The following is a 10,819-nucleotide window of genomic DNA, read 5'->3' on the forward strand; positions in this document are numbered from 1 at the left end:
GTGCATATTGCAATTGGCGTAAAAACGCATATCAAACTATCTGTTTGTTACAGTACTTTTAAAGGTAGTAGAGCGCTTAATATATATGCATGTGATGCATCTCTGTGCGCCACAAGGGTAAGTACCCCTAGTGGTGAGCCACATCGATTTAGTCGATTTAGAAGTTAATACAGCCGGAGACAAACTTGCAGCCATTGGCCACAATTGGAGAAAGCTGAGGGTCATTGTGAAGAATAGGCAGTAGGCTCTGAATAATATTCTTGACCTTATAAAATAACAATGCACAATACCCTGGGATGAATCCCATCCGGTCCTGGACCTTTGTTTACCTTTACATGTTCAAGTCTCTTTTGAATTTCCTCCCGAGTGACCCATGCATCAGTAGCTAAATTACTAGAATTGGGTCTATCATCTTTGTAGAGAGATGAAGAATAGGAGTTCAGAATTTTTCCCCGTTCTCATCAACCAACTGACCCCCCCTGTGATAATAAGGGTCCCACCCCTTCATTGTTTTACTATTTACAAAATAATTTTGGATTCCTTTTACTCCTAGCTGCAATATCCCTTTCCATTTCTATTTTAGCTTGCCTTTTAGCTAGTTTTTTTGCATGCTTTATTTGCTTCCTTGTACCTGCTGAAAGTTTCCACTGTCCTTGCTAACTTGAATGCTTTAAAAGCACATTTTTTCTTACCAACCTCGACACTAACACTTTTATACAACCATAAAGGTTTTGCTTTGCGATGCCTCTCCTTGCTTACAAGAGGAATATACTGACTTGTATACTTGTTAAGCAACATTTTAAAGATATTTACATATTTACATGAAGACAAACCCCCTGCACTCTTTTTAATCCCTCTGTCCCTCCAAAAAAGTGTGTAACCATTTAAATTCACAAACCAGTTGCATGTTTCATCCAACCATGCGCCTGTCTGTAGCACATTACTATGGAAATGCAGGCTGTGAGCTTAGTATTCCATTATTCATAATGATGCTGTTATGCGATCCTGTTCTCAAAGGGGCACAGTACAAATTGCACAATTACAATTAATTGGAGATGCAAAAAGAGAAATTTATGTGATAATAATTTGCCTTTACCATTCTCATCATGAATACAATATATTTTCTAGGCCATAGTTCAAGGCATTAATTAAAGTAGCGTGATCCCTTTACATCTAACTAACAATTAATCACAGCAAAAATGTAAAATTGTATGACTGTCATTTCATTCATTAGTATTTTCATTTTTGATTATACTGACCAACCCAAAACTGTATTATTTAAGTCCACAACGGCATAACTAAAATATATGTGCGTCTCTTTTCTGAATGGTGAGAGATATGATCTGTTTCTCATATTTATACTAACATTTCTCATCAGCCAGGTCCTACCATCCACTGGGTTGGCTGTCTCTATAGACACACTGCTATTTATGGCTTAACATGGCTCAAAAAAAACTGAAAAATGAGAGAAAATCGTCAGTAATTGTTTTCAACTTTATCCAAAGAACAATAATGATAACACATAATAAACAATTATAAGTTAACAGCAGACATTTATCCTATATTAAAGAGAAAGAAAAGCCCCCCTCATACATGCTTCTCTTTCATATACAGAGGACTGACAGAACATTAACAGCTGTTAATACGGCTAACAGACCCAGACCGGCAATCTGTAGGTTCTGGCAAATGCCAGAGGGGCTGCTGTAAACAGAGCAAGGACTGAAGTTATAATTGTTGCCTGGTATGAAAACACATCTGGGTCATGTAGAACTTGGCCTACGTAAAATAAATGACTGCTGCAAAAAGCATTCAGTTGAGTAATAACATATTATTCGCATGATGCAATAGGTTGTAAAGAGATGGATAAGGAGCGAGATAGCCTCTATCTTTCTGTTTTATTAATGATTACCGCATTGGTAGTCAGCAGAATAAAATGCAGAATATGAGTATAAAAATGCAACTTAAACTTTTTGAGAGAGTAGTAAAATGGTACTAAGCCTATCACGAATGCTCAAAAAGCTCTCTCTCTCTAAGATTATATTTATTAAAGAGGGAAGGGACAATTTATTTCAGAGATAAAATTTACTTGTTTAGGCTTTATAGGGGGAATTCAAAAAGATATGTCTCTTCACTAAGGAGCATATGTTTGCCCTTTGAGTCTGTGCCAGATCCATCCAGCTGCTCTGTCCCCAACCACTCTACTGATGTTACTGAGTTTGGCACACCAATAGCTGCTATGGTCTATCCACTAAATGGTATGGAACCCTCTGGTAAGTATAAGGGTCATGGCTGAGCTAAAACCCTAAGAAAGATCAGAGATACTGTGCACTGTGTTTTGAAAGCATTCACTACATTTTACATTTAAGAATACTACTAGGCTAACTAACCATTATCAAGCATAGCACCTGAACATAAAAGGCAAACTAAACTGCATGCAAGATCTGAATGTGATGGAGGGACTGTACCCTGTTATCTGTACCCTGGCAAGGCAATGGTTAACATTAAATCCCAAATAGGGTTCCCAAGGCTACTACCATATTCATACGATTTTTGTTATAATCCAGCCAAAGAGTAGAAATAAATGTGCCAATTAACTTTATATTATTTCCTTTCTGTTATTCTAAATACAATTGTAACAGGGGAATTTATAATAATTTACTGCCTGATTTGTTTTTGCTTGCTTTTATGAATTTGTTGGTTCTCTATTTGGATTCAGCCTTGTGTAATATGCCATTATAAGATAGAGGAGTCCACGCATAGCAGTGGAAAGAAACCTGTACAATTGCTCATAGCCTGTACAGAAAGATACATGTATGACAGCTACAGCCACAGACAAAAACCATTGTGGAGCAGCACTCTGCAACTTCTGATAGGTAGTAGGGAGATGATTTGTCTTACTGTACAGTATGTTTGAGGGGTGGATTACATTAAAATAATATCATGCAAAGTTTCTGTAGCCCTTGAGAAGACTGGGGGCCATAAAAACAATTTCCGACTCACGAGCCTCCTATTGGACAACCTTGTTGTAGAACATATTGACCCTTACTTATAGTTAAATAGTGGTGATAGTAAGAGGGAATGGTTGAGACAACTGTTCTAACAAAATGTATTTATAAGAATAGAGAATCCACAAAAACAATAGGTAATAGAAGGCACCTTCTCTGAATGCAAAATATATTATAACCTATAAAGGGGGCATCTGAATTAGGACAATATTCTGTATGTGTCCTACCATGAAAAGTAAGAGGTAAAAAATATGCTGTGAGTTTCTGGATGCTAAACATTTCTGTTTGATATATTCCCTTTAACAAACTATGGCTATCTTGCATTTATTTTCCCTCCCTCAAAACAATCAGTTATCCCCAGTCTTTGTATAACTCAGATTTGCCCATCTTGAGCTGTATAATGCCTTAAAAAGAAAAAGAAACTTTAGTCTTCCATCCTAAAGTAAAAGTTCACAAAATGGAACAACTGAATGATTGCTTTCAAACTCTGCAGTACCCCCATGGTCTTCAGAGTCTGGAGGTGTTGTCATGTGCAGTCCCATAATGTTCAGTTAATAGACTAATGAAGGAGGCAGAGCTGTATAGAACTGTAAGTTCATGTTGGAAATAAAGTGGATAGAACTGCAACTTTCTGTACAGATCAGCTGATAAACTGTGTAGTAATACAAGTCCAGAGGTCACCGGCTCTTAGAGCTCATCTCGTTCCTCTTCATTACAGATACAGGATGATCTCTGACTGTTCATGAAGGGTTTACATCCCAAAGTCCAAACGGTGTTAAAAACTGTGTCTGCCACTGACTCACATGCTGCAGAAAAAAAACACAATTTAATCAGGATATGATTTGCAGACCCTCAATTATTAATTTGCTTATTTGATCTCTGGTTATTCCCTATATAACATTTTAGTTTTCATTACATTCACATTAGCTGTTGCACAGAGATTGCACACCTTCCTACGGCTGTGAGATAGACATACAGACCTTCTAACCTTCTGAATCTATTCTCATGCCTAATATCAGTTTTGTTGATAAAGCTTGTATTCATCTATATTACGTGTATCTAGAGTTCTGAATGTTAAGCACGCAGAGATAAAATGATATCTATTTGTAACTATTATAACTATTTGTATAATGATTTATGAAGACCACAAGGTGGGAGATTCTACAGTGTTTGCTTTTGCTTTTCTGCCTCAGAGCTGGAAGAAGGTATTTAAAGTAGTAAAGAATTATGTTAGAAATGCGACACCTGTAGTTTACTTGCTAAGGGCAGGGCAGGGTGCAGGGTCAGTCTGGGGGCGATTAGGACCATTTTGGTGGGGCACCCTACACAAGGTATTGACAGTTGGCACAGGGTTCCAGGGCTGAGTGGGCAAATAGTCCCTGCCTTTCACTCTATGACTGATATTGTAACCCTATATTTTCACCTCTTTCTCTTGTTACATTGGCCCCCAACATTTCATGGCAAATGTGGTCCCCACTGGGCACTGACATTCCTGGGGTAGCAGTATGAAAGCAACATGTATGTATTTAATGTCCCAGAACACATATCAGCATTATCGGGTAATGTGTGCTGGGGCCAGGCAAGACTTAATGTGCTTATTCATCCTTGTGCAAGGCCCCCATAAGTGCAGGGCCCTATTGGGCCCAATAGGTTCAATTGGCCTAAGGCTGGCCCTGACAGGGTGCAGTGGGCTCTGATTCATTATTATGTTTTTGTTTTTAGCTATGCTAGTTCAGGGCCAAGGGCACACCAGGATTTTCAATAACCAGGTGATCATGGTGGGTCCCAAGCAACTCAGGTTCATGTCCAGTCTCATGCTAGTGTCTGGTGTGCCATTACCTTGGATATCTAGCCTGACTGCATTGCATTTCAATCATTTTGAGAGAAGCTAAAAAGTAGGAAGCCTGGATAGAGAATCTCCCCACAATGCCATCCCACCAGTTAGAATGTAAATCGAAGATGGGATGGCATACGCGTCGCTTCGATGTCCTGAAGTTGTCTGAAGTTTTCTTAAGAGGAAACTTCGGGTGACTTTGGGACGTTGCAGCAACACCTATGCCATCCCACTGGCGATTTACATTCTAGCCAGTGGGATGGCATTGCGGGGTGATTAGTCTATTTTAGTAGCTGTGACAAGTAGCTGCTACTATTAGCTCTTCACCCTAAGAGCCATGACACACGGGGAGATTAGTCGCACTGCAACAAATCTTCGAGAGCTGAGAGTTTCCTCTCAAGGCAACTTCGGCGACTTCGGCAAATGGCGGTGGCGCATATGCCATCCCACCAGCGATTTACATTCTAGCTGGTGGGATGGCATTGCGGGGAGATTAGTCGCCCACGACAACGGAGATTTGTCGCAGCACGACTAATCACCCCGTGTGTCACGGCCCTTAGGGTGAAGACCTACTAGTAGCAGCTACTTGTCATGGCTACTAAAATAGACAATTCTGATCATTAACTGATAATTGTCTCTACATGTATTTTAGCAGAGGCAACTCCCAGTATTGTCTATGGCAGGGGATTTTCTGGAGTTTAGTAGCCTTGAAAAAGCAGCTGTTACTAGTAGCTCTGTGTGCCTTCACCCTAACAATTATTGAGGCCGCATTTATTTGGTTTTATGAACCTCTAGGGCAAATTAAGAGGATTTCTTAAAAAACACAAAATGATTGTAGGAAATAGCCATAAAAATGTACCTTCCACCTTGGAGACGAATCCCAGACTTTTTTTGAGGTCAGAGCAGATAGCATGCAGACACCAGCGAAACTTGGCATCACAGCGGTATTTGTTTGCCCCACACGTATCATAGCAGATATCCAGTTGGTTACAGCATTTTGTCATTGCTGGGATACCTAAATCCATCTGCAGGGAAAAGAAAGCAAAGTGCTCAGAATTAAACATTTACAGCAGAACAATAGGAAATTAGACACAAATCCAAGTGTTTAAACAGACAGATGTTTGCTACTCTAGTGACTTAGTGGTTCCCCTTATATACAAGTATATTCCTGCTGACTTGTGCTTAGGAATTGTGCTTAGAAGCAGTAAGTAAAAGTTCAATGGAAACACACACAGGTTTAATGGTGTGTTTTTATACAGACTTTAAGGAAATGTAGAGAGTTGTCTATGCTGTGTAGTATTCCATTGAAGACTAAACCAAGATTTCAAATGCCACCATTATACCCACTGGCAACTAGACCACAAGTCCTACCAGTTACTAAAAAGAGAATAATAACATAAAGGAATTGACAAGGAAGGTTCTGGGCAGACAATCTAAGTGAATAGACATTTAGGCAAGTCAAAATCTGCCAGGTGAACCAGTAATGCCTTCATAGATGCAGAGAGGGAGGAAGGGAGAGGCATAATAAAAATAGTTATTCAGCCAAAATGCTTGGAATTCATTGAATTAAATGCACCTGACATTGCAGGTGGACTTGTGTGTCAGGCCATTGTTGCAACAACACAAGGGCAAATACACTAAACAGGTTGCTTGTATGACTGACATTTATCTTTGTGTGTATTGAAACAGCCTTAAGGTTCAGCATCCCTATAACTGCAATGATTCAGGCCTTCACAGCTGTCACAGGAGCTCCCCATCTTGGAATATGTTAGAAGTGTCAGTGACACTGCACATGCTCAGTGAGCTCTGGGCACCTGTTGAGATGCTAAGCTTAGGGGTCATCACAAATTATAAGGCAGAAAACAAGGTTTCCCTATCATATAAGGTGGTGCCATGAGGTTGATTATTAAATTAAAAAGCAGTAAAGAGCATGTGCAGGGAATCAGCAGAAAAGAAGATGGGGAGCTACTGGGGCATCTTTGGGGGCACAGACCTTCCCTGCTAAAAGCCTGTGGCTGCCTTGGGCTGGTACAGGAGCCTAAAACATTGTGTGTTCTATATATGTCTCTATATATATATATCAATATATATATATATATAGAGAGAGAGAGAGAGAGAGAGAGAGAGAGAGAGAGAGAGAGAGAGAGAGAGAGAGAGAGAGAGAGAGAGAGAGGAGAAATAGATAGATAATTTTTTCTTTGATATTCAAAACACTCAAGAATTAATATGTAATCAGTTCCATTAGACAGGGTTAATGATCTTTGTGTATATGAAATACAGAAGGGGTTAATGGTACATACACTCTCTGGTACCTTGAGACCAAGAAAATAAGAACTGCAGCCATTGGGTTCAGGAGACTTGTAGTCCGGCCTGGGCAGTGGGGCTTTACCTAGAGAAACCATATAACAAAGATCAACTGTAGTGAATAGCAAGAAGCGCTACGTTTCCATATCTACTGCCTTCTCCGTTCATGGTACAAACTGGTATAAATGGCCTACATGTATTAACCTTCAAATTGTATTGCATGAACAGTGGCTTATTACTACAATGACATGCAAATCAGTTGTTAATTGGGTCATGCTCTATGACTGAGATTATATTTATCGCTCTTAAAGGTAATCAGACCACATTGGTCAGAGATCTTCTTTACTACTGGTTGTTTTAGGTTAGCGCAGGATTTGGAGCCCTTGAAGGAGTTTATTCCTGTGTGCAATTACAACTGTGTAAATACAGAGAAGGAATATCCTATACACAAGTATGAACTCAAAAGATTTTGTTACTCTTTTAAGATTAACAATCTACTCTGTTTAAGAGAAAATAAATAGTGGATTTTCATTTAATGATTAGCCAAATTCCCTGCAAAGGTATTTAATGTTGGCTCTGCTGTAACCGGCTTCATCCACGTTTCAGATGTGCAAATGAACGGGATTTTGGATAAAGATAGTGGTACTGGAATTGCAGTATATCATTCTCTGCCAAATCCTGATACCTGTATAAAATGAATCTGACCAACTACATAGAATCACTGCTGATCATGGGATGTGTTTGGTATCTATAAAACCTTGCTTGATTGCCGAGAGTTTGCCAGAAGGAAACTGCAATGCTCTAACACCTCCAGGCCCAGCATTAGAGAAGAGGGAACTTGGAACTTGGAAGAGGCCCAATCTGTAGCCCTTAAGTTACTGTTGTTTTAAAACTGCATCTCCCAGCATCCCACCTGGAGTTGCAGTTTTTAAAATAGCTGGAAGGCTGCAGACCAGTTCACATTGATACCTATACAGTTAAAAATGTGATTTTATAGATCTCTGGCCAATCCAAAAACTTGCCCAAACACCACATTGTTTCACTTAACACAAATACAGAGATATAACAGGAGGTGATGTTGTGGAATGGGGGGATGCGAGGGGAGAAGTGCTGCTGGAAAATATAAAGAACACAAAGGCCAACACAATATGGATAGAACTGGAAGGAACACCTTGGACTTAATGCAAAAATAACTGTTCCGGCAACTCCAACTTACCATATCGACATTTGTACTGGCACACACCATTCCTGCCTCCCAGTAGTTCCAGAAAGGAGTCAAAATAGCCATTAACTGCCTCAAATCCATCTCTAATTGTACCAATGCCCCAGTCTGACGAGTCTTCTTCTGGTACCTGACTGGCAGTGTTATTTTGGTTTGTATCTTCTGTGCAAATACCCATGCTTAAAGCTAAGCACAGCACAACAATCCTGACAAATCCCTTCATGTTGCAGGTAAGTCACCCCAGGCCTTAGCCAGAAAGAAAGACAAAGCCCAAGCCCAAGACTGAAATGTTTTTCTACCTACTGAGCTTGTTCTTTGTATAGTTCCTGAGAGTGGACTTTATACATTGCAACTCAGTGAGGTCACTGCAAGAATAATAACAGGGAACATGCAGTCCAAAGGTCGGCCTTAGTGGCAGTCTGAACAAAGTTGGATTTACAAAATACTGAATGATTAAGACATTGGCTAGTGGATGCCTGTAAGGTTGCAAATACATCAGACATGTACTACTTGTTTAGTGTATAGGGTGGAGAAAAATACAGAGAGGTGTAGGTGCTGCTGTATATTTGCTATAGATCAAGTAACCCATAACAATCAGAGCCTGGCTGCTTGAAATCAAACAAATCATTTACTCGAAGCAGTAGGGATGCACAGAATTAACCATCTGCTGCAGAAATTCTAGACAAAAATGTATTCAGCTAAACCAAATCAGAACCCTAAGGGCAGTGACACATGGGGAGAATAGTCGTCACTAGTGATGGGCGAAATGTTTCGCCAGCCATGGATTTGCGGTGAATTTCTGCGTTTTGCCATTGGCGGATTGTTTTGTGAAATGGATGAAAAAATTTGCCGCAGAAAAATTTGCAGTGCATCCAAAAATTGTCACCCACGTCAAAAGAATAGTCGTGCGTCAAAAAAGAATAGTCGCGTGCATCAAAAGAATACCTTAGGGCGACAAAAGAATAGCCGCGAGACAAAAGAATAGCCGCGGGCAACAAAAGAATAGCTGCGGGCAACAAAAGAATAGACGCGAGACAAAAGAATAGCCGCGGGCGACAAAAGAATAGCCGCGGGCGACAAAAGAATAGCTGCAAGACAAAAGAATAGCTGCGGGCGACAAAAGAATAGACGCGAGACAAAAGAATAGCCGCGGGCAACAAAAGAATAGCCGCGGATGACAATTTTTTTTGACGCGTGACATTTTCGCCGTCTCCCGAATCTCTTGAAAGATTCGCTAATTTTTCGGCAAAGCGAAACGGGACAGATTCGCTCATCACTTGTCGTCGCGCGACAAATCTTCAATGTCACAGCCGACTAATCTCCCCACATTGCCATCCCACCGGGTACAATGTAAATCGCCAGTGGGACAGTGTACGCGGCGCCGAGATTTGTCTCCTACATGAGCCAAAGTATGACATACCCACATTATACCCACTATATGATACATCCCACATGAGCCAAAGTACGACATACCCACATTATACCCACTATATGATACATCCCACATGAGCCAAAGTACGACATACCCACATTATACCCACTATATGATATCTCCTACATGAGCCAAAGTACGACATACCCACATTATACCCACAAAATGTGGGATGTGGGATGTGGGATGTATCATATAGTGGGTATAATGTGGGTATATCGTACTTTCATGTGGGCAGTATCATACTACTACTACTGCAGATTATACTTACAATACTCTTTCAATGGGAGAGGCAAATAACTGAATCAGGGGACAAAGTCCCAGAGAAACAGATAGTGAAATGTACTGATTCGTGCAGCTTCTGCTGAGTAGAGGAATATGGATTCTGCTTGTCCCTTTGAACTTAGCTGACCTGAATTTTTAGAGGGCTAAGTCTACAGAAAATATTTTACAATTTCAGTGGTGATAAAAACCAAGCAATATGCAACAATTGCCCAAAATTACGTTCAGACTAAAGCTGGCCATGCATGTGTTAATTTTTTGTTTATTGTACAAGGAAGCTTATCTTGAAACAATCATTTAAAATTGCGAACACGACCATTCCAAGCATTATCGTCTTGTTGATGCTACGACAACTGTTGGTAGCTGCTTGCTTGGCCCTGAAAACAGTTGGGAAATGGACACATTTCATTGTTAACGACTAAAATTTTCAAATCTTCCCGACTGATTTCCTGACTGATGTCAGATGAAAAATCACTTGGACCTCCCCAAACGAGCAAATGGCAATGTGTATAGCCACCTGTGGATTCAAAAACAGGCCCTTGCATTTCATGCAAGCCCCCACAGGCCCATAAGTGCCTATCCATAAGCGGCAAAGCCTCCCCAAACTTGCTTGGCACCTTAAAAAGAGAAACTATTTCTGCACTGCTCTGGAACCTTTAACATCAGGGAAATCTTCAGAAATGAAGACTGATAAAAAGGATCTGCAGGCTGTAAACATTATCTAAGAACCTCACAACTTT

General features: G+C 40.3%; 1 protein-coding gene across 2 annotated transcripts; it reads right to left on the reverse strand.

The window, feature by feature from the left end:
* Positions 1-1,475: 1,475 nt before the first annotated feature.
* Positions 1,476-8,763, reverse strand: pla2g12b (phospholipase A2 group XIIB). Of its 2 annotated transcripts, none has more exons than XM_012966460.3 (4): positions 8,360-8,763; positions 7,140-7,228; positions 5,699-5,864; positions 1,476-3,811 (listed from the first exon to the last, which is right to left on the reverse strand). In XM_012966460.3, the coding sequence occupies exons 1-4, from the start codon at positions 8,586-8,588 to the stop codon at positions 3,693-3,695; spliced, it is 603 nt and encodes a 200-aa protein (XP_012821914.1). In that variant the 5' UTR covers positions 8,589-8,763; the 3' UTR covers positions 1,476-3,692.
* Positions 8,764-10,819: the final 2,056 nt, after the last annotated feature.

Source organism: Xenopus tropicalis, chromosome 7 (genome assembly GCF_000004195.4).
Source record: "Xenopus tropicalis strain Nigerian chromosome 7, UCB_Xtro_10.0, whole genome shotgun sequence".
Classification (NCBI taxonomy): Eukaryota; Metazoa; Chordata; class Amphibia; order Anura; family Pipidae; genus Xenopus; species Xenopus tropicalis.

What these genes read in the sequence shown, in the direction of transcription:
- pla2g12b (XM_012966460.3), bottom strand. Translation starts at nt 8,588, where the DNA reads ATGAAGGGATTTGTCAGGATTGTTGTGCTGTGCTTAGCTTTAAGCATG. An exon ending in GTCTCAAGGTACCAGAGAGT is followed by an intron (nt 5,865 to 7,139) that starts GTATGTACCATT and finishes TTTTCCCTGCAG; the next exon opens with ATGGATTTAGGTATCCCAGC. An exon ending in ATTCGTCTCCAAGGTGGAAG is followed by an intron (nt 3,812 to 5,698) that starts GTACATTTTTAT and finishes TTTTTTCTGCAG; the next exon opens with CATGTGAGTCAGTGGCAGAC.